General features: G+C 37.3%; 1 protein-coding gene across 1 annotated transcript in view; it reads right to left on the bottom strand.

Moving 5' to 3' along the window:
• Positions 1-25,270, bottom strand: part of CRACR2A (calcium release activated channel regulator 2A) — a 63,529-nt gene that overhangs the window by 34,353 nt on the left and 3,906 nt on the right. The window contains exons 2-6 of the mRNA XM_071557951.1: positions 16,700-16,938; positions 12,283-12,394; positions 9,684-9,852; positions 7,982-8,128; positions 2,496-2,586 (exon numbers count right to left, since the gene is read on the bottom strand). Coding sequence (XP_071414052.1) covers positions 2,496-2,586; positions 7,982-8,128; positions 9,684-9,852; positions 12,283-12,394; positions 16,700-16,867 — 687 coding nt within the window. The 5' untranslated portion in view covers positions 16,868-16,938. The remainder of the gene's footprint in view (positions 1-2,495; positions 2,587-7,981; positions 8,129-9,683; positions 9,853-12,282; positions 12,395-16,699; positions 16,939-25,270) is intronic.

Here is a 25,270-nt window from a genome sequence, read left to right as displayed (position 1 = left end):
GGAGCTTAGCCAATCTAAGTCAATGAAGCCAGAATGTATTCCCTCATTTCCAGCCAGACATGCCCTCATGCTCCTATACACTAGCATTCATGTTCGTTGATTGCAGCAGGGAGCTCTTTCTGAGAACTAAACAAGTTGAGGGAAAAAATCAGCAAAAGAGCGAACAGATTCCTGCACATTTGTTTTCCTGAACTAGGCAACTGCTGACACAGAGAAATTATGAGAATGTACCAATGGAAACAACCTGGGCAAATTTAAATTATTATGGAGTCTTACGGAGTCATACTGTAACTCAAATACAAGGTATCAGGTTTGACATGGGAAATACTGACTTAGACTACAGTAGCTTATGTTGAAGGTGAAAAGAAACAGTACCAGCCATGTGTAAAATCCATCACTAACAGCAATTTGTCACAGATGTTCCACTGGTATAAACAAGTGATTGGGGCTTCAAGCTCTGCCTTTTACTTTGCAATTGTATCAACTTGTCCATTATCTAGAAATCCTGCAATCACTGGGAACTCACAGTCGTATATGGAATTACTCCTTCAGACACTCCTTAACTGAGAAAAATAGTCAGATCTCCCCTGAGTAAAATCAGATTCCCGCAGTTTGTATCAGCTGAGGATCTATCCTATTCCTCCACAACAGGCTTCTACTCCCCAGGGTCCCCAGGAAAACACTTCTAAACAAAAATAAAAATTCCCTCAAGACAGCAGTGACTTTTACATGCATTTCCCCTTCAGCAGTACACGTAATGAGGTAATCAAATGCATGATAATTGCCTTCTGCTGTGGAAGAATATATATCCAAGTGAGAAAGACAGACTAACTGCCCCTTTTGTATAACCTTCAGTCAGCAGGGTACTAAGTATTGTAACTAGCTACAATTTGTACTTATTTGCATCTTACCAATTTCTTTAAATGTATTCTTCAAGAGCTACACTTCATTCAAGCTATAATAATTTCCCCTTTATATGGTATCAATGTATCTCTCCAGGCTGTAAAGTCTTTGTAAGACTTTGCATAAGAGAAAGAAATTAACAGTCAGATTCCCTCAGATCCCAAATTAGTCGTGCCAAGAAACAATACTTTTTGAGCGTCTGGCAACCTTAGTGTGAATGCTGACTAAACTGTAAATAGCTTGAGTGGGAAGCTTTAATGAAAAAGCCTAAAAGAAATGGCTTTACCTCAAATATACAACTAATTAGGAGATCTAACAACCACTGCTTACAGAAAAGTCTTTGTTGTTTTAGATTTTTCAATACCACTTCAGTTGTGGGCTATTGAGAGCATATAAACTACTTTTTTCACAAAACTGCTGTCAGGTAAAGTTGCAAATACTTTTTATCCTTCAGCTGATACACAAACTTTATATAAAGGGTTCATCTCATCCACCAGTAAAAACTGGTGTCAGCTAGGAATGGAAAAAACTTGAAAATTTGAGTCAGGTTCCTGACTGTGAGGCAAGTAAATAGAATGGGTCTTTGGCTGATAAAGGCACTTTTTTTTTTTTTGGTCAGGAAACAAAAAATACTTCATATATTTGGGGGGGTGGGGGGGAAGGAAGTTTTAGATATTATATTTGATCAAGAATGGAGACAATAACCACTACTATGGCAACTTTTTGTGTATTTTATTGCTGAAGCCCTCTATTGCTTTCATTTATACGGCTGATGCCAAGACAACAAAAAGGCATGAGTCAGTAGCTCATAACTGATTGTCCCAGGACACTCAGAACAGCTGTGGAACCTCGAGTATTTCAAAATCCAAAACTCAATTGCACAAGTCCCTGAGCAACCTGATCTAGTCTGAATAAGGAGTTTCATAGGTGTCTTCCCACCTACATGATTCTAAAGTGATTCTTTCTTGAAGCGTACTAAAAGCTCTTGTTAGTTTCCTTGTTTTACAAGAAAACTCCAAAGAAAATACTACAAATGCAGTAGAGGACATTTAAAGAAGACTTACGAAGAAAAGGGAATTCATTTTCAGGTGTTCTGGAGGCACCATGACAATGACAAAAGAATCGGACCTGTGTTTATTTTGCAAATAGCTATGGTGGTTTCAGAAATTACCATCACTTGATTCAGCTTTTGTTACACTTCAGTGAGAATTTATCCTCTCCTAAAACACAGAGACTGTAGAAGTCAACAGGATTGGTGCTGCTCTGAACAATCCCAAAGAGCACTTTTTCTAATTGTGACCAGAACTTGAACCAATAAGAAAATGTCTGTAGTTTAACATTCCAAAAGAATGCCAATTGCTGCTGTATGCCAGCCATTGAGCACAGGACTCAATGTTCCTCTCATCCAACAAGTCACTGAGTTTGAAGCTGCAGACACTGGATCACTACAAAAGTAGCTGTGAGGTAAAAGATGTTTTTCTTTTTCTGTTGTGAAACATATTTTGTAGGCTTTAATTTCACACCCAGAATGAGTATAAAACTACTGAAAGGGGCAGCATAATCCATGTCCACAGTAACAGAGACACACTTACTTTCAACAGAAACTGCTCTTTCTCCTTTTTCATTTGCTGTTCCATTTCCTCATAGAGGTGTTGAATTTCTTCATCATAAGCAGCAATTTTCCTAATAAGAGATAAAAGTATAATGACTGGGTCTTTGTAGCATTAGTTCAAGTCATGGCTCACATTATGAACTAAGCTCAAAATTCGTGCCTTAACACAAGACTCCAAAGAATGTTCTCGTGTCAAGAAAATAGGAATTTTTGTGCAGCAAAATTCACAGATTTTTTTTCTCATAGAAAGAAAGCTTCAACAGCTCAAAAACTCAGATAAAGCTACTTACACATCTGATGTTTCCATAAAAAGCAGCTGTTTGTTATGCAGTTATAATGGTGACTACTAAATCTTAGGTATAAGGAACCGACAATATCAAGAATATCAGAGCCTAAGCTAGCCAGTTGAAATTAATTTCACTTAACTTTTTTTGTTTTCTCTATTCTGGAACTGCATTATTCCCCATTCAAGAGCACTGAATGAGGTACTTCTGTAATGTCTAAAATATGTTAGCTAGAACAGAATCTTGGAAGACCCTCCTCAAAGATGCCTTACTTCCTCTCTAACAGCTTTGCTGAAATAAATTTGAAAAGCCCAGACAAGGAATAAAAATAAATATGCTCTGCACAAGTGTATGTGATTGTAGGAACAAAGAAGGGTCTACAAAGTTCACTTTTTTCCCAACAGAATTTTGCAATCAATATCACTGCAGTTTGATACATGAAGGATTACATTGAACAGATGCTTTAACTTGGGCAGAAAAAACTTAACTTTGACAGGGAACAAGACATCTGCTTTGTTTATTTTACTATATTATATTTTCACTAATCCAGAAACTGAAAAGCAAAAATCACTTTGTGTCAAACTCAGGGGATATCCTAGAAAGATTTTTAAGAGAGATTAATAGAGTCTTTATATGACATTACTGCATAACCCCTCCCTATTCTTTCTGCCATGGCTGTTCCTGGAGCAATTTGCATAATGCATCTGTTACAAATAAAGTACATAATCTCCAACGGCATTTACATCAGTAAGAGCAAGTCAAAGAATATATAGTAGGAAAAAAACCCCAACATTAATTTTGTAATCAGAGTATCTATTTATTTTTCACCCAATGCTCTACATTTTCTATGTTTTCACTTAGTGAAGGCCTGGTTCTCTTCTCAGTTAAAGCAAAGTAAATTGGAAAGAAACTTCCAAAAATTTACCTAAGCTAAGAAGAGTGAGTAAAACCAGAAGTCTTTCCTTCACCCTTTCATATAGCGGAGTACTTGACACTGCCAGCTTGCATTTTCAGTCACAGGTGAAAAATTTGAGGGGAGACATTTTCTCAGGATTTACAGCAGCAGTAAACCAATGTCAAGCTACTCAAATTTAATGAAAATGATGGCTGTCACTGAGACTTTTTAAAACTCTGACTAGGTGAGAAAAGCAACTCAGACAAGGGCCTCACTGCAACACTTCAAACAGAGAGTGCCAGAAAATTCAGAAGCCCTTTTTGCTGCCTTACTCCCCTTATAGTGCAACGATGGGTCACATTTGGATCTTAAATTTTATTTTCTTATAAATATGAAAATGCTTCATAAGAAATTAGCACTTTTCAATGGAATAATATTACACAAATTGATAAAGAAATACCAATTACTAAGAAAGGTGAGACAGAGATGCTAAGATCATGTATCTAGTGTATTATATGCAGTATAATGTCACTTTGACATGAGCTAGATAGACTATGTACTGAAAAACCCTGTAACCTTGCACAGGCAGAGCACACTGCACAGCAGCCTGTGTTTCCATGGGAATCATAAAGACTTTCTTTGCTTCTGTGTGACAGGAAGAATAACTTTAGTCCCATATTCTTAAGCTGCAGATTTAGTTATTTGTTTCCTCCTATGTGCTTGGAAGCAAAGGATATGGCAGCATCATTAAGACTACATCCAGGAGGCACTGCTGGATGTAGAAATCTTTTTAGTTGGTCTGGCACATAAGCACATGCCATTTCTGCAGGCTGAATACTCCCCAAGCATTTCATTCATGGCTTACCATTCTTAACTCTGATAAAATTAAACGGAAAGGGAAAATAATATCTTGTTATCATCAAAAGTGTAACACAATAATAAGTAATGTAACTAACTAGCAGCAGGCAAAATAATTCAATACATTAGCTGGAAAATATTCCCCACATGTAAGTAGGGGAAAAAAAACAAAGCCATGAGGGTATACCATTGTTATGTGAAAAATGCAATAAGTTTTGATTAAAATCTCTACTCCCTGGGATCATCCCATGTAGCTTTACTTAATGCATTATTGTGTAGTTCAGTAATGTTTGATAATATGATCTTTCTCTTTCCAATAATGCTGTAGAACAAACAGATGGAGGCAAAGGAGATGGAAGGTAACATGAGTTCATTAAGTTCAGATGAGAGTACAGGATCAACAGACTCGCAAGGGTTTAATTTCTGCCTGTTTATGTAGCTGAAATGTGAATTATTCTTTTTTCTTAAAAAACCACAATGATTCATGCACACTGTGCACTAATCTTCCGAGATGCTGATTCGCCTCTTCCACAAAGATTGACTCTGACACTATCCCATGTTAAGCCCATGAGAAGTCCGTTCATCCTTCCACTTCCCCTTTATCCTTTTACCTTCTCAGTTTAGAACTGGTTTGAAAGAGTTCACATTTTTACTAGGTTTTTCTTTCAAATGCAAAGCACAGCAGCAGACAGAGCTAAAGATTTTATCTGCTATTAGAAGAAAAAGGTCTTTCTTATCTCTTTTAAGGTTACTTCCTATCAGTCTTATTAAATGTCCCTTGGTTCTACTGCCAGTGATTTGAAGAATAACAAGGTCTGTCATATCCCACACCAGTCTTTGCCGCCTCACTCAGGAGATCTGACCTTTTAAAAGTTGCTTTCTCAGAATTGTTGTTTTATTCTGTTGACCACTGAGTTGCCATTCTCTGTACTTTTCTTCATCCCACTACATTATTCTTATGTTGCTGAGACCAGAACTTCATACAGTATTCAGAATATGGTTGCACCAAGATTCCTTGCAGTGTCAAAAACAGGCTTTGTGATGTGCTCAGTACCCTCCTTGATAATGCACAGCAGTTTACGGGGGTCTTTTGGCTGCCACTGTACCCTGAACTGATGATTTCAGGAAGCTCTCTGCAATGATCCCAAGCACTTTCTCTGGAATTATAACTGCCCAGCATGTAAGCATGACTTTATTTTAATCTTCTTTACATTGATCTACTGCTTTTTTGTGCACTCAATACATCATTCTATTATTTAAAAACCACTACTTCTACATTTAAGAAGTCATTTAGTTTTAAATTAGCACTTCAAAATAAGTACAAATGCCAGAAAAATCAAGCAGAACTAGGAAAGAAAAATTGTGTCCACAGAATTTCATTCTGTTTAGATTTAAAATAAAAATTTTTTTCCTTCTAGATAGCTACATTAGTAGTAGCTTGAACAGTCTCCCATGTGTGGTGTATTTGCACGTTTGTGTATTGAGAATGTATGTTCAGCCTCACTGTTGCCTGGACCTACAAACAGGACAGCATCAGCATACTGTATGTATTGAACCAGAACAGGAAGAAATTCCTGAGTCTCTGAGACCACAGGATTCAAGTTCAGGAACAAAAATATCCTTGTGGGAAAGCTCCAGAAGAAAAGACAAAAAATAGATAGAGAAGAACCTCATGGATTGACAGCATAGATTGTCACGGCACAAAGATCCCAGCACACACACACAAAGCTTATCAGGGTATCCAGGATAGAAAAAAAGGACCAGCTTAAGACAAAAGTACAGCCTACATCCAGGAAAGGAGACAAAAGGCTCAGAGTAGACTGCCTAATGACTCATGGAGGTGAGTCAGAAAGGAAAGATGAAAGATCACATTATTCATTTCAATTTCCAAAGGGTATTATTGTCCCCAATCAAGAACAACTCAGGAGATACCGTAAGACCTCAATAGCCAGCATCCCTTATCTTCTGTGACCCCGCAAGAAATCCTTGTCAGTCTACCCAGATACATCATCTTAGTGCTAATAGGTATTTCGGTACTTTAAAAAAATAATTTTCCCCCCCTCTATGTGGTCTTGTGTTGAGCTTTGCTGCTATTTGTACAGGGTTTCAAAGAAGAGAGGTTATTCAATCCCACTGTTACCAAAGACAACATAACTACTCTGACCCCTTCCAGCTGATTAAAAACAAAACAACAATCTATGTGCTGAAATTAGAGGTGTTATCAGGGGCAACAAAAAGAAGAAATTAACTAAAACCTGGTTTTACTACAAAAGCATAAAAGTCCAATGCACTTTTGAGGTGGACATTTCATATCATCGAGAAAAGATAATTTTAAATGCATTCTCTGTGCATCTCTGTGCTGATCACAGCTATTAAACAGACAAATTCATTCATTCAGTTCCCAAAAAAACACTCATAAAAATCCCAAACAAAAACACAAAACAAACCCCTCGCCACATAAGGTAGTTAACAATCTCTAGTATAAAAGAGACAGCAAAAGTTTCTGTATGCTGTTTCCAGCTGACTGGCTTCTGAAGGTTAAAATCACACTTGTAAACTTAGATGAAAATGCTACTATCAATATAAACCAATTGCCTTTTATGACCATACAGTTTTAGGTCTTTTCCTTCTTCATAAGCCTTGCAACATTCTCAAAATAGGCAGGAGAGTGCTGAACAAATGAAGTAAATGTTGAACAAAATATTTACCTCAATCTGTAACAATCTGAAATTCAGAAGTGACACTTCACAATAAAAATACAGTGGAACTTCAATTATAACCATAATTTAGCATTCTGTTTCAATTTAGCATAAAAACTTTTCCCCCTCCTTTATAGTTACATTAATTTTTAGTTCTTACATATTTATATATATATATGCAGTTCATATATATATATTTTATATATGTTTTATGTATAAAACAAATATATATTATTTACTATATTTCATAGACTTGGTTTATATGTATTTGTTAACTTACATTTTCACTAGTATCAGTATTTTGTGCTGCTTTAACATCTTAAACCTCTTATGTCTCTGGCCAGTTAATCCAGATTTATAGCTTTTCTGCACGCAGGGTTTGCAAAGCACACAGAAAATTTACCAGATTTACTGGTAAATCTTACTGTCGTCTGGAATCAAATTGATTAACTAGACTGGAATCACTTAATAATGTCTTAAAACGTCAATGCAATAGTAAACATCTGCAAAAGAATTTCAGTTACCAAAACCTGTTAACTGGAACAGAAAAACTAATTTCATCCAGTTCTGCAATATGAATAATTTTATCAGTATTCTTCATGACTAATAAAATATTACATAATGGAAACTCTTGTCCTCCGTTCTCCACTGAAATACCTTGTCTATTTCAGAAGTTCAGGTAAGATAGTTGTAAAACTACATGAACAGTCTAACAAAGAGAAGTACTAACTTTTTTAAAGCGCATTCCAACTCATTCTTCTCATTATCTGCTTCTTGAAGCTGGGAAAAAATTCTGACCAAGAACTCTTCAAAATTGGAAAGTAAATGAGGTTCATCTTTTCTTAGCTGCAACCACAGTTGCTTCACATCATTCTCACTGAAAGTAGAGATCATAAAGGATTCATTAAGAGAGAACATTTCTCAGGCTGCAAGAAATGTTCACAGCATTCTAGCAGATGGAGGTTTAAAGGCATCACTGTTCAGAATACAAAACTTATTAAAAACAAGAGCTACTTAAACTATGGCAGATTTGAAAAGGATAAGGCAAATGGAAAATGATGGAAATTGCATTTATGCAAAAAAATGCATAAATGTATGGCCATTCATGGCTGCAGAGTATCACAGGAACTGCCTGTTTCAAGGGTGCCTTGCCGAGCACTACATCTGAACAAGAATGGAGAAGACTGGAGACAGATGAGATACAGCGTACCAGCCCATCACTTCCATTACAAGTAAAGAAATTCCCTTGAATTGAGAGCTAAGCAGGCAGTGGAAAAGCTAATCAAAACCCCCTTCTCATACGAAAGAAATGGGATTCAGTCTCCTAAGTAACTTAGACATGTTAAAAAACAGTGTTTGTATTGCTTTCTTTCATTTTCAACACATTTTGATTATACTGTGAGTCTGCTACGAAACTCAGAACAAAACATCTTGAAATTTTGATTTACAGATTTACCAGGATAATGTTTTGTTTCCAAATATGTTCAGCAGATACTGGAAAAAAGATGCTCTGCTGTGAATGATAATAGGTTTTCTAATACTTTGCCAACATTCTCCTGAACAACTTTTTTTGTTTGTTTGCTCCTGACTCATTCTCTTCCATGTGCATTATAAGCCTGAACCTAGCCAGCAAAGAGTGCTGTATTTAAAGGACAATTTGAGGATAAGGATAGAAAAAGTGGGTGATAAAAATCTCTTCACAATGAAAGCCTTTCAGGATGACTGACAGCCAACTGTCTCCTGTAACAGGCAATCAGGTGAAGAAAAGAAATGAGGAGCACTTTCATTTCATGGTAAGAATCACTGATATATTCCTTAAATATTCCAACCATCTGTGCAGATTCTCTCCCACTTTTGCTTGTTTTGTTCTAGAACATTTACTGTGATTGACCAGTGAAAGTCAGACCTACATATGAAGAGATTCTAGAGTAGGTTTTATGTTCCATGTTTCATACTGAGCCATCCTGGCCCTGGAAGAGATAGTATTATCAAAACAATCACAACATGCATTTATGCATGAAGGTGAGAAAAAGAAGAAAAACAGGAGAAAACTTTCTTTCCTGTGCTTAACTGGTCCACTTTTAACACAGCCCTTGCCAAAAAAAAGCAGTCATCATGCACTGTTTGATTGAAAATCCATGGAATCTGTGGATTGCAGTCTAATTATCTTCAAAACCCATACATATAAAGTGGTATAGCTTTCTTATGGCAGAAAAACAAGTTTCATACGCTTGGAGTACAACATTTTGCTCTGGGAAATTTTGCTTGAATGGTATTTTATCTGACAACCAAGAAAATTATTTATTTAAAGAATCACTGTGTTAACTGAGCAGTCTTGGTTCTCATTATTCACCTTGGATTCAATTAAAATCAAACTAAGAGATGAATCATAAGAAATCATACAGATGGTTACTATTGCTTCAAAGACTCACTCATCCAAAACCTTTTTAGCTCCAAGCCGATCCATCAGATTTGAGAACTGGAGTTCTTCATCCTCATCATTACCCATGGTCTCCTCACACATAAGTGGGCAGGCTGTTTCATCTTCTGATTGTTGCATCATGACATTTTTCAAAGCAATCTGCTCCAAAAGAAATTGGCCTAAGAATTAGAAATTACACACATTAGCATTTTCAGAATTTACTATAAGAAGCAATATAATACTAAGCATAGTAAAGAACAAATTTTACAGTAAGAATAATTTGTGAGGGAAAAACCTACACTTGTTTACAAGAAAAGTATAATGGAACAACAAAAGGACAAGATATGGCAAGAAGATATTATGAGTTCTGCGTCTGACTTTGTGCCCAGTTTAATGTCTAACCTGCAGAAAATCACTCACCTCAAAATATGAAACGAAAATTTGTATCTCCATAAAAAAAAAAAAAGACATAAATTGTAGTAATGAGCACTTCATAACTGTTTTGGCCATATATCTTGGTATGTTGAAATAGATTTAGGAACATAAAATAATCATAGCATTGGTAGTGATAAAACATACATTAACTAAAATTCAACATTCTTTTTAGTGCATGACCAAAGGCACACTTCAAATTCCTATATGAATTGCATAGAGAAAGCTCGATTTTATTAACAGTAGTTGTACAGTAAGGATGGAAAAGTGAAATTGCCACGTGAATGATCAATACACTTGTGCTCAGTTGAGGCAGACCACATATATTTCATCAAATTCTAAATGTGCTAGTTATTTTATTTGCATATCTACAAGTCAACAATTTTAAGGAATCTAGGCAAAAGGGGTATTGTGATTTTATGCAGAGGATTTTTTGTTATATTCTAAATTCTGGTGCAGAAATTACCATAGACATAAGGAAATAGAAATACCGGTGTGGTTTTACAGGTTTATTAACTTCATCTTACATTTCCTCCCAGAGCATCCAGCAGAGCATGTTTACAATAGAACATGTTGCAAAGAAAGGCTACAGTAAATTTCAGATTCGCCACCATTTAGAAAGATGAGGATTCTCCCATAACAATTGCTGCAGTACAAGTTTTATCCAGACATTACTCTGCTTTCTCCCCTCTCTAGCTTACTATAGCAGCCTGTATCTAGTACAGCTTCTGTTCTACTAGGAATGCAAACATCTTCACCTAGCCAAATGTACAACTACCTAGCCTGGAAAATACCTGTGAATGCTGCGCAGCAGGTTAAAATGTTGCATGCTTTACACTGTCTATCCTTAGTCTTTTGCGAATCCTGTACACGGGTGCTGTGTCTGTGTCCTTTGTGTGCCTGTGTGTGCATGTGTGGGTGTCTCTGGGCTGCATGCTTCACTTCACTGCCAGCTGAAACTGCAAACAGGAGAGCAGTGGCCACATTCACCTTGTTCTCTGGACCAGGAGCTGAGCAGGAGCAATCCCCAGGCTTTGGAACTCCTGCCACTTACAACCCCACTTAACAGAGAGTTTTGGTTTTGCAGGGAATACTTATGAAAATAGTCTTCATTTAACCTAAGATATATGTATAATTTACTTGTGAAAAGTAAAGCAGTAATACATTATTTCATTTTTAAATAATGGCAATTTTCAGATTAAAGCATACTCTATTACTTGATCTAGCTCTACAATGAGAGAGATGTGACATAAGAGAATTAAGATTTCAAATAACTGATGATTTGAAAATAGAAATGAAAGTCCCATTTCCTGGATCTAAACATAGTATGAATGTATGGTGTTTAAATTATATAAATACTGTAAATAAATAGTATAAATACATAGTATTTAATTGAGATTTAATGTTACAATTCACACATAGAAGACATTCCATTTTCTACAGAAAATGCTTAAACCTTAGTCAGCTAAAATTAAAGTACAAAACTGATTTTGCATAAACAAACACAGTCTCAAAAAGTAACATTGTCATTTTATCTGGAATGTCACAGCTGGGGAGAAAACAACCCTGTGCAAACACAGAGAACATGACAATAACACTGCTGTTGCAAAACAGGCAGTTACAAAGAACTTATCAGCTCCCATCATGCAGTAATAAGTGCCTCATCCTGTTTTGTTTTGAAATAAATTAACATCACTTGAATTAATTTCTCGTAGAAAGCATTTCTACAGCTGTAAGAACAGTGGTATTAACATCTTTTAACATTGTCTTACATTAATCTTAGAGATAATCTTAATTATCTTTCAGGTCTTATACCCTGATATGAAAAAAACCATGAGATTTTCACTCCTGCCATGGGAAAGCTTAAAAAAATGTACATAGTTCTACTCTGCAGCTTAAAACTGGTGTAATTCAGATGATTACATCATTTGTCTCATATTATGTCCTGGCTCACCTCTTTACACAGGAGAGAAAGACCCTGGAGCCCTTAGTCTATTTATTCAAGTAAATTGACCACTTCTTCATCTGCTACATATATATGCTATATCTAGGGAATAGCCTGGTTCCCTGGGTGCATTATTAAGTGTACTGTTAAGACCAAATGCTTTTTTTACTGACGGGAAGAGAACAGAACAAGAATAAAGCTCAATACAGGAGACATGCTTCCCAAAACTCACTGAATCCTGTGATGAACTCCTTTGGGGTAAGTGAGCCATTGCCATCAGTATCCAATGTAACAAAAACTTTTTCAAGCTCTTCCAGGCTAAGAGGTAACTCAGGATGCAATCTCTGGAATGATAAAACATGCAACAACTTCATCCATTACTACAGAATAAGAAGAAGACTAGATTCTACAGAACATCCATAATATAGAATGATAAGTCCTCTGTTTCCCAGAGTGAAAATCCAAAGACATTAAAGAGTAAAACCAGATCAATTGAGAGACATTTGCTTCAATGACTTCTTTATTTGCCTTTATTAATCCATTATGACAAAACAGTGAGAACAGTATCCTTGTCATCCAAATGCCAATCACAAAGGGAAAAGGAAGAACTTTAGGTGGAGTCTCAGCATCCTGGTGAAATGCCTGGACAAACCTGGCAGCAGAACTGTATGCCTAGTTCCTTCCACAACATGAGGCCAAGCAAGAGACTCTCAAGACGATTACATTGTAGAGGATATGCTGTCCTAATTAAAGCTGCTCCAGAATATATAAATAAAACAAACAATCAAATAAATAAATAAGCAAAGATAAGAAAGCTGCCTGGTCCAAGGACCAAACCTGCCCCAGTAACAAGTTACATGTAGCTAATGATTGTCTACTTCTGAAATGCAGCATGCTCACACCAAAACATACACCACTTTATGAAACCAGCTCCACAAAATTACTTTTTCTTTTCCTGATAATCTCAATACAGGCACAAAACTAAAAAAAAAAAAAATCTGTAAAACTGATCCTAGTGGTTTTACTCTAATTCTTTTAACAGTGTAGACAGATTCCCAGAAACAGGAGTAAAAAACAACGGGAGTGGCAAACAACTACAATAGCAAGGATTTCCAATGAGAGACAGCACTAGGAAGATTAAAACCTCAGCTTGAAAAGCAATATAAATGCACAGTGGTGAAGTCCTCTGCTTTATTAGTTAACCTTTTAATCCCTGCCCTGAACTGCTGTTGTATACACCATATATTAAAAATGCAAGGTAGTAGGTTGATAATGTTCATCAGATTGAGAGTGCTCAACTGTTTCACTGTGGGGAAGGGATTTAGGGTCAAAGAAACTCCTGCAATCCAAGAACAATAGAAACCACTATTCAATCCACTGAGCCATACAGGCAAGGTAAGAATTGGATGAGTGCAATAACCAGAATTTCCCTGACTGCAACAAAGAGGTCGGGGTATGTGTTATGGACTGTGTGAGCTGAATGGAAGGGCAGTAAAACGAATTCCAAGGTCATCTTGAGAAGTGAAAACAACAGAGCTTCTAAAGCACAGAACTATCTGGAACAATCACATAAAGATTTCTGAGCAGGATTAATTGTGTGTTGTTGCCTGCTTCCAAAAATACCCAAGAAAACTTGATGTATATTCAGTTTAAATAAGTTATTTCATCAGCAATATACCTGTCATCAGTTTCTTACTTAAACACACCCATCATCCAAGAACTTTGGATTTTAATCTCTTAGATGTAAAGAGAAACTTTGTAAAATTACCTTCTCTTGTAAAATTCTTACAGCCTACACTGCAGTGATGAGAGAAGGTGCTGCAGATAAATTACTCTTTTTGCATGTAGAAAAACCGTAACTGTGCTCCTACTGCCAGGTCTTTGCGACCTGCTGAAGAAGCACCTCCTTGAGAGCTGGTTGTCCCTGTCTGATCATTCCATAAACACAGACCCACGTGCTATTCCAGTGCAATGGCTTGTGGGTCTTGCTGCAAACCTGACTGACAAATACATGCTTCTCCAACTACAGCTGGAGGGCCCTAATGCAGCATTCAAATTCTGATGTGAATAACACTAATTTTACAGTAGAAAACATGAAAATTACTTCCATTTTCTTGGGAAAAAATATGAAAATAGGAGATTTTGAGTAATGTACCCACATTTTGCTCCGCTGAATTCCCTGCACAATTTATAGACTTTGATGAACTGGGCCACACTTACCATTGTTACTAAGATTAAGTCAATGTTTTCCCAACATCTTTCTTTTATTCTTAATGAAAAAATTAAGTTTTTTATCTTGTTAGGAAAAGAAAATATTATTAGTATCATAGCTGTGTTTTTGTTTATTTGCTCATTTCAGGCTTACTGTAAAATCTTTTCAATATGAAGCTTTTCAAAATTTTAAAAGAAAAAAAAGAAATAAAACATTCTGAGATAACAGTGGAGTTTCAAAGGAAACTGTCTGCATTGCCACCAAATGTGTTTTGTGCTTTCATGATGTCTAGGCTTAATTCTCTGAAAATACCAACCCTTTACTCTGCTAAATAAAAGACAAAGGTCAAATAGCTAAGAGCAAGATCTGAACCCAATTCTGCTATACACACTTTACAACACTAATTCTCATTGTTCATTACAACCTCAAGACCCAAAGGACAAAGCTGTGGTTTCAAGTCCCAGGCAGAATTTGTTCTTTTGCAATTCCAGAAAACCTCTGGTTTGTTTGAAAGATGAGTACGTTTCGAATTTTGAAATGGAATGAAAAATTAAAAAAAAAAAAAAAACAACACCAAAACAGTATTAACATAGTCTAACAATAAACAGCATAATACAATCAGGGAGAAGTAAATCCTTAGCATAATTACTATAGCATAGACACATCAGAAAACTTTGCAAAATTTGTTCCATTGAAATTAATTGGATTTCAGATCCTCAGCACTCTCTGTTGAAAATAATGCCTTGTATCACATGACTAAAGATTGAAAAGCTTAATGTTAGCATCCTGTATTTGAAGCAAAGCTTCATTACTGGTAAGCAGCACAGAATTACCAAAAGCACAATGCAAAAATGATCAACATTCAGTGCCTTTTGAAGAAAAAAAATTGATTTACTTTATTGATTTATGTCTTTGCTAAAAGGAGTAAACATCATGAAAGGTGGAGGAAATAAAAGCAAGTATAAAGAAACATCATCTGATTTCAGCACCTTTATTTCTGCATTTAAATGAATCTTCATACATATTGAAGTTGTCAGATACAGTAAACAAACATTCATGATGAAATAGAATAAATGTACATTATCTGTTCTTTGCAACTCTTTCTCTACTGCATCTTTTGCAACATCTGTTTTAGACCCTGAAGTATAAATTTATCAGCACTCTAAGCATAAAACCTAGAATCAAACAGAAACAAACGATTTTACATTCCTTGCAAAAACAGGCATTAAAACTTTTTATATACATAAATGGGTTTTCCATTAGGTAAAAATATATGCCATTCAGTTTTTGGAAAAACAATAGAATTATAATCTATTGAATTCTCTGTGGGTCTGGATTCACCAAAAATTATCACTGGCAATATATTGGTTTGTTTGTATCCAATTACTTCAATAAGATAGTGTAGGCCAGTTGAAGCCTGCAGCATGGCAAGCATCTGCACTCATCCCTTTTTTCAACTTTGCATAATTAACAGAGGTCATCAGAAAACTCAGCAACACACAACTGCACAGAAAGCTCTTGAGAGCTGGTAAACTGAGCAGTTTACTTAGGTTTTTGCTTTTCTTTCTTTTTACTTATGTTTTTGCTTTTCCAACATAGTCAAAATTGTTTAAATTGTATTTTCCTATAATATAGATACATCTTTGTTTCTGAGGACATGGGAGGTTTCTCAATTTTGCTTTAGATGCTTTATGTGATAGTCGCTTGCAATTAATTCATTTTGCTCCCACTCCCCAATTCTATTTCATCCATAAGTATAGAAACAGAAATAGATTAACACAATTAAATTATGTTTTGCACATCAAGAGTAACTTTGTACTTGTTTTCTGCCACATACTGATTCCAATCATCTTATCAGTTCTGCAATATGCACCCAATCACATTTTCAGAAGATTTTGTTATATATAGTTGCTTTTTTTCATCAACATTTTCAGCAAATCTGATTTTAGGTCCTCAAACAAATTAAACACAATTTGGTAGGATTACTGCAAATACTGAATAATGCTAAAAATACTGTTCCTTTATACTTCCTACATATATGTGATCCAGCTGAGAGTTCATCATTGTTGGGCAGTGCAACCAATGTGAAAGGCTTTATTTACACAATTGTGCTGAAAAAACAGAAGGATAATATTGGTGGATTAAATACATTAATGACACTGTGGAAAATCATAAATTAATGAATTTACTGGAGTTTCAATTAAATTCCTGGTGTGTTTTGTTTTAAACTTACTTTGATTTTCCACCTTTTTCTTGCTTTGTGAAAAAAATTCATGCATTATGTAAGACTTCAAGGATGTTATTTTAATCTTACATACCTCTTTAAAGTTATGAGGAGGGTGTTAACATTTTTAACTCTAAATTCATCAGTCTCAATTCATTAAGGGCATTCAGAGCTTCTCTCATTGTGCATTTCACATAACCAGTTTTGTTTTACCTGCATGTCTTGACGAGTGACGAAGCCTTTGCCTTCCAGATCACAAATCTGAAAGAATTCTTGTGCTTTTCCCAACACAGTTAGTTCTGTGTCTTGTTCTCCAGTCCTGCCCCCATCTGCCTCTTCCGGTGGCACAGGACTGGCACAGTTTCCTTCTATTGTGTCCATTGTCACAGTCTCAGCTCAGGAATATTTTGGGATGCTGCTATCTCATTTAGTTGTAAATTCTGATCTGAAACCTGTGCATGGAAGGTAAGGAAAAAATCAAATCAGAACCTCTTAATGATGTTTTCCACATCTCTTAGCAACCATCTACTTAATTAGGCACTAAAGCTTGGAAAGAAGTAAAAGCTTTTTGAAAATACCTACCCTTCATGGGCTGCCCTAAAGACACTGCAAAATGGGTTGATGAATGAGAAGGGGGCAGTCTGAGGGAAGAAGACAAAATTAGCTCTGAAATGGAATCTCAAAGCAAGATCTGCCAGTTTGGCAAGAAATATGAACAATTAATCAGTATGAACAAGAAAACAGAAGAAACATGGGTAAATACAAAAATAATTTAAGGCCATTACAAGTATTAGACTGGTATCCTTTTGAGTGTGATCATCTTAACACCATATGCCCCAATTTGCATCTAGTGCTTTGGAACACAGTTTATATGATAGCTATAGAACAGAAGGTATTTGATGCCTGAAGGAACATGATGGATCATGGTGTTTAAATCATTTAAGTAAAATTAAGAGAGAGATAATGCATCATGGAATTCTGAAATATCTTCTTAGATTCATCATTACTTCTTATAGCCTTGACTTTCACCTGTGAAGGAGAACTAATTGCTAGTGAACTTGATGGGAAGACTTCCGTTTATGATCTTAACTCATTATGATGTGGGTAAACTATATAGGAGACAGTCTGTTTCACTGAGGTGCTGTGTAAGTGTGACAGGCTAAGAACATGTGTACAGTTACCAGCTCTCAGATGGCATGCAACAACTTGTCTCCATATCTGCATCTTGAATTTGTATTTCTGCTTTTCTACGTAGGTCTACCTAAACTAGCCACAAATTGGTCTGATAATTTTTATCAGATTTAAGTATTTTGTAAGGCATTTGACTGTTATAAAGAACAGAGCCTGATTCCGATTCATGCACAACCTGGAACTACTTCAACAGAGGCCAGTGAGAATTTTTTAAATCTGAAATGTATGCTGTCTTCAGAGTACAGGCATTGGCATTGCAAGGATGTGAAGGTAGAAGCTGAGGAAACCCTAGGCTTCTCTATGCAGTTTCTTAAGGATAAAAGGCTCTGATCATAGACAGACCAACTCAGTCAGAGCCTGTTTTATGTTATGCTTCACTTCAAACCTGGCAGTGCTTTATATCCCTTAAAACACAGCATCTGCCAAGAAATTCATAGATGTCACAATTAGAGCTTGCAGTGGCTTCCTATCATGAAGTGATTTCTTCAATACCTATAGGCCAGGCAGTTGGATTTCCCATATTGCATGTAAGTAATAATGCACTGTAAACAGGCCACTGACTTCAAACCAAACTAGGACTTTGACAAGCAAATCACCCACCCCCTCTGAAACCATGTAATAAATACCTCTGCAAACAGAGGTAATTTCCCTCTCTCTCCCTCCTCTCTTTTACAAATCTCATCATTCCAGGACTATCATGTAAATACCCTCTGAAGTTGAAATAATTTTGGCTTAATAGACAAAATAGGTGTCAAAATCCTTCCTAAAGCAGAGTCACAAGCAGGAGAAGAAAAAACACTGAGAGGAGCCAAGGAATGGCTACGTCCAATACCATTCTGCTGTAGGAAACTCCACCTCAGGAGTCTTACTTCAATTTTAATGTATGGCAGTCAGGGGTGCCCCAGAGACCCCAAGACCATCTATTTGGACCACACCCCTGACCCTACTTGCACCCAACATGCCACACGGGGTGATCCCCAAAAGGCACCAGAGCCTACCAGAGTGCCTGCTCCAGCAGGCAAAGAGGCCCTGGATAATGAGCAACGCTAGAAAATACTGTTAAAGGGAATACTGGCCACCCATAACAAGGTGCTTTTGACTATTACACCTGCCTGTACAGCTGTACTCTTTCTCTTACGAGGAAAACTTCCAGCTCAGAAAGTCCAACCAGCCTTCGGTAACTGGGAAGATACACAAAGGAAAATATCACTCCGTAAGTGCGCTGTTTCTTAATCCCTTTCATGATATTTTCAATGATAGACAGTCTTAAAAACGGTGTAATAGCTAGATGAATCTTTGCTCTCACTCCACATAGCCACCCACGAACGCATCAGATGCAAAGGCCACAGAAAGCCACACTGAGACTACAGTGGTATAATAGTCTGGGTGAGATTCTCCTTTCATACTGCTTTTACACACCTGAACTTCACTCACATCAGCACAGCTCACTCCTGGCTGACACCAGGGCATGAGGCAATCAAAACCAGGGAATCAGTTTCAACTTTGCAGTAGCACTAACGTAAAGATGTGCTTAAAAATGCAAAAAAGTATTAAAGGGACAAGTGCAGATTAATGATAGTCTTAACAAGATCTGACCCAGACTCCAAATTTATTGGAGGTTGTGGGGTTTTTTCACACATCTCAAGAATATCTCAAAAGGCCACAACTGTAGGCACAGACCCAGCTAATGATGATAGTAAGTGCTGCTGCTAGTGCTTGTGGTCTCTGCACAGTCCATCAGACTTCTTTAAGAAAAAGGAAAAACTGTGCAAGGGATGGAAAACTGTGCAAGGGACGGATAGCCAACTGCATGTGAAAAAACAGAAATACGAAAACAGATTAAAAACTGTGGAACAAAAAGGCGCTCTATACAGTTTGGTAGAGTAGTTTGCATTTAGCAAACAGTACAATTCAGCAAACATCACCATGCTTTCTCAATACTTCCATAACACTAAATGAAATTACTTACATCATGAGAGCCCCACCTTATACACAAATAAAAACTTGCAACACAGCTCTCTGTGTCTTCAATACAGCAGAAAATTGAATTAGAGCATAGGCAAAAATTATTAATCCTTATGGCAGATTCTAAAGCTGACAGAGTTCATCATAATCCTACAGTGTCCTGATACTTTGCTGTTCTAGTTCAGCAGGAGGGACCAGTTGACACTGTGTGGGGGTGATCAAAGCTGTGTATTCTACTCCCTCTATTCATTCCCCAAGGACAATGGGCCATTAGCAGCAGCTGCCCAGGGAGTCATTATCACCTTCACACTCAGCCTGAGGGGCGGAGCTGCTAATGGGCCATCAACAGTTCAATACCCCCTGGCTCCCAGAGTTAATCACCCATTCTGTGAGTCCCCACCCAGGGGGAGGGACTGGGTGCTCCCTGAGGGTACATAAGTGGTGGGTAAGAAGACTTTGGTAACTTCTCATCGGATCTAGAGGAGTAGTAGGACCTCAACAGGAGGAGATCCCCGCTCTCACCCAGACCACAGCCCTCGCCTGCACCAACAGGTTTTTCATTTCCTTTTACTCTGGACTTGGGGGAGCCACAGGGGTCTCAGCACAAGGGCAAACAAACCCCCTTGGGTTTGTGCCCCAGGACACTGGGTTATACTGCTGGGTTTTTGTGAGTTGAAAGCAATTTCCCTTTTGTGTCAGTGTTTTTATTGTAATATTATTATTAAATTTTAGGTCTGACTTATAATCTCTCTCGTGGTGAGTTCATTTCCCCTGCTGGTTCGCCTTTAAACCAGCACATTTGCAAATGCTAGTAATAACATGAAAGATTAAAACTGCAGTTTGTCCCACATGACTGAATCGACAATGTAATTAGTTCAAGGCCAGTTTAAATAACACAGGTAGTTCCATTCACTCATCCATTTCCTTTAAAAAACAAATGGCTTATAAAATCAATCCTATTAAGACTTTTGATTTCCATTTTCTTAGTTACACTGTTCAGTATGCAAAATAGGTCCTATCACGACCTGATGCAAACAAAGATTGCTCCAAATAGTAAACAAGGATGTGGGCTTTATCAGGCTTTTGTAGATTAATCATGATGTAATTTCAGATGGGTCTGTAAAAGACAGGTCACCGTTAGTATTTTAAATGATACTTTCATCATTTCTAGTCAGGTTTACTGTAAATCACCAAACTCTAGAGGTACAGGGCAACGCTGAGCCACAGATTTTATAAATCATGACTTGAGACAATCCCATTCTCCTTAACTGTGGTAATTAAGAACTTACAGAGCTGTTTTACCTGCATGCATGTCTCTGAGTTCTTAGGTATTAGTAAAATATCTTCCTTAGCACAAGTGTTCAGGTATAAACTTTCTGCAGCACACTTCAAAACAAATCATCAGCAATAAAATGTAGCAAGCTTACTTAACAGTGAGGTCACCCTGGATTTACACAAAACACTCTTATAAGAGGTAACACTTCTGTTTTATGAACCCTGGAAAATAAAAATTAGATTGCATGCTTTTTGTACAAGAAAATATTTTCCTACAACCAAATTATCATTGTTAGAATAACCTGTAGCTGCTGTGTAGTATGCTTGACACATCAACAGGGACCTCTTCAGAACTTAAGTGTCAGAGTTATTTATCTTTCAGCATTATACTGAAAAGCTCCTAAAGCTAAAATGCATCACCACAAATATATTCCCTTAGCACAAGCCGAATGAAAGAAGTCATTCTGTTCCTTATTGCTTTGCCCGTCTTTGAACAAGTGATCGTCCAGTTAGACAATGAACTCTGTAGAATCCTTTCAATTTAATCAGAAGAGTTTTAGTTTATTCTGTTCGATTAAGGCCAAATGGTCCATCAAGGAAAAAAAAATTTTAAAAAAAGCAGGCCCTACAGAGAATCACAAGGAATGAAACTGCTAAGACCAAAGAGAAGACTATTTATAACTACCCTTAAGTACACAGAAGTTTGCTAGATACAGGATTGAAGATAAATGCTCCCTGTGCACATAAGACAATATACAAGAAATAAAACTCTTGAGCTGTAACCTGGCAGACCAGCTAGACATGAAAACCCATCCATGGATAAAGTAGAGCACTGAACAACTTGCTGCAAATGCAGTGCAACTGCCATCAAGGGAGAACAGACCAAATACAAATCTGGGAATAATGGCAGAAGTGGGTACTCCTTGAGAAAGATGAAGGGATCAGTGGACCTCAATGTTGCTTTCAGCCATTTAAAAATATTTTAAAAGACCATTCAACACACAGATTCAGGTCCCACATTTAAAACAACTAGCAGAGATACAAAGTTGTGTGCTCAAGAAAATAACTGTTTTTTCTTAACTATGACTAAGACAATTACCCTTTAAGTTCTCATGTGAGCATTATAAACTTTGACCCAACCACATGAACACCTAGACAGAACTAGATGAAAAAATGGGACTTTCATTCCTCCAATTTTAACTTTTTAAATAAAAGCATACAAGTCAGAAAGGCACTGAAATGTATCATCAAAGCCTTTTCCACACAGCCTGAATTCACTTCTTACATAACATACACCATGTTTCCCCATTCTCCATCTTAGGAGATAGTGCACCATGGAGTGGGTGTGGGGAGTTCAGCTGCAGAGGGGGACATCTGAAGCAGGCTGGAGTTTCTATGAGGAACCAAAAGAAGATATATCATATGAAAGAATATGTCAGGAAAATAATTTCAGAGGAGTAGAAAAGGCAGACAACAGAGGAATCCTACATCCATTGGCCTATAAAAGGAAAAACTTTATATAGTAATTCACAGAATCACCTAATTTGGAAAAGACCTCTGAGATCATAGAGTTCAACCTTTGACCTAATATCACTTTGCCTATTAGACCATGGCACTCAGTGCCACATCCAGTCTCCCTTTAAACACCTCCAGTGTCACCTACAGTGATTCCACTACCTCCCTGGGCAGCGCATTCCAATGTCTGATCACCCTCTTTATGTAAAGAACTTCATCCTAATGTCTAACCTAAACCTCCCCTGGTGCAGCTTAAGACTGTGCCCTCTTGTCCTACTGCTGGTTGCCTGGCAAAGAGATCAACACCCACACCTTGTTACAACTTCCTTTCAGGTAGTTCTAGAGAGTGATAAGGTCTCCCCTGAGCCTCCTCTTCTCCAGGCTGAACAATCTCAGCTCCTTCAGCCTCTCTTCATAGGATTTGTGCTCCAGTCCCTTCACCAGCCTTGTTGCTCTTCTCTGAATCCGCTCCAGCACTTCGACATCCCTCCAGAACTGAATGCGATACTCAGGGTGTGGCTTCATCAGGGCTGAGTACAGGGGGAAGGATCACTTCCCTGGTCCTGCTGGCCACACTGTTCCTGATACAGGCCAGGATCCCACTGGCTGCCTTGGCCACCTGGGTACTCTGCTGGCTCATGTTCAGTTTCCTGTCAATCCAACCCCCCAGGTCCCTTTCTGCCTGGCTGCTCTCCAGCCACTCTGTCCCCAGCCTGTAGCGCTGCATGGGGTTACTGTGGCCAAAGTGCAGCACCAGGCACTGGCCTTATTGAACCTCATCCTGTTGGATTCAGCCCATCAAGCCAGTCTGTCCAGGTCCCTCTGCAGAGCCCTCCTGTCTTCCAGCAGTGAAGTAAATTTGTGTGGGAGAACCAAATTCTGTTTACAATCAGTCTTAATACAAACTCTTCAACCAGACCCAATTAGCTTTTAAAGATTAAGAGAACAATTAGGATCATCTACTTTGATATCTGCAAGCTTAAAGCTTCATTTGTACCACAACAAGGTTTTAGGTTTCTATAAAATTACTTGCAATTTTTTTCCAGTTACTTTTGCCTTTTTCAATATAATTCAATTTATTTCAAGGTAAGGTTGATTAACAGAAATCAAAGAGGGAGAAGACCTGGGAGAAGATATTCTATGTTATACATACATCAGAGTCATACAAATGAGATTTCTCCTTTTCAGAAGATTACTTGTTAAGTAAAAAAAAAAAACCCAAACAAAAAAACCCCCACACAAACAAACAAAAAAACCCCCCAAAAACAACAAAAAAAACCAAACAAAAAAACCTCCAAACAAACAAATAAACAAACCACAAAAAACTAAAGAAGAAGAAAAATCCAGATCAGATACCTTAAGTAGATATATGCCAGGTATATCAACTGTGAAGCAGGAGAAAATCAGAAAACGTCATTCAAGTGAAAGCATCAATGATTCCAAAACAGGCTACCAAAAATTTGGACAGAGACCGCTTAAACCCTACTTGGCATTTGTCCCTAGATGAATCCACAAATCCAAATGTTGGAAAAAAACCAAATTATGTCACTCCTTTGCACCATGATGCAGAATCCCAAAACTCTGACTAGTGAACTTGTGCTCATTAGTCTTTTAACATCTCCATCCCAGAAACTAGTTTTCAGTGGGCTGACATGAAAATTTTCTTCCCCCAAAGTTCCCCCACAGATGAAGACAAGAAAGTGGCTTGCCTGGCTTCTTGCTGGCCTGTACAGAAGGAGTAAGCAAGCTATTCACATACTAAAATTCAGATGTCCAAAGGTAACAGAGATAAGCAAAATATGCAGATTTATTTATTCCCCATTCTGCTCTTCGATATGGAAACACTAATGAAAAACAACTAACAAGATTTTTACTGCCTAAATTTTAGCAGTTCTTAGGGATCCATATTAAAAAGGCAGAGAAGTTCAATGGTCCTGCTTAGCCCTGCTAGGATCCTTCAGAAGTAAGGCTACTTTAAGTAGTTATGGTTTTAGCAGAAATGCATCTTTTCCTCTTGCTTCACTGCTGTAGATGCTTCCCTTTTAATGTATTTAAGAAATTAAAAGCTAAGAACTGTCTGGAAATGCAAACTACTTATAAAAGAACACTGAATTTACAGGCAACAGTTATCATGGAAATCACTATTGCAGAATAGTCACAAGACCATCTGAGCTGTGAGAGCATTCTGTCTCTGCATGCCTCAAGGACCCACAGTTTCTTTCTTTCCCTCCACCTGCTCTTTCTGCCTTATTCAAGGACACCAACTCCAAGTGGAACTCTTCTCCCCTGCTCTTGTTCCTTGCCTGCCTGCTGGCTGCAAGAACCTTGAGCCTTCAAGAACCTGTTAACCTACCTAATACCTGAACAGGTATGGTGGTGTGTTTATGTGTATCTGAGTGTGTGTATTCTGTCTGTATGTCTCTGTTGTACCAATAAATTGTTACTGTATACAAACACAGTTTGGCCAGTTATATATTATGGGCTAAAACTCTGGCCAGCATTTGTGGCTGCAGCGTTAGTTTTTATAAACATCTGTGTGTAAACAGACAGACATTACCAGTTACAGAACTCAAATCAGAACTATTACAGAACTATGTAGAACTATTTTACCATTATTTTGATTTCTTTTTAAAGCACAAGAAATTAGTTCAAAGATGTAAAATCTATTATTAAGAAGGAGCACCTTACAACATATGCAACACATCTGAAGTATGATTCAGTCAAAAGTGACAGACTGTAGAGAATCACAGAATCATTTAGGTTGGAAAAGACCTAAATACTCAGCATGATTTATTGTGGTTCATTGGTGCAACATGATGTTCTGATAGGATATATTCC

The sequence above is a fragment of the Pithys albifrons genome, chromosome 1, assembly GCF_047495875.1.
Source record: "Pithys albifrons albifrons isolate INPA30051 chromosome 1, PitAlb_v1, whole genome shotgun sequence".
Taxonomy (NCBI): Eukaryota; Metazoa; Chordata; class Aves; order Passeriformes; family Thamnophilidae; genus Pithys; species Pithys albifrons.
This window is presented reverse-complemented; position numbering and strand designations above follow the sequence as displayed.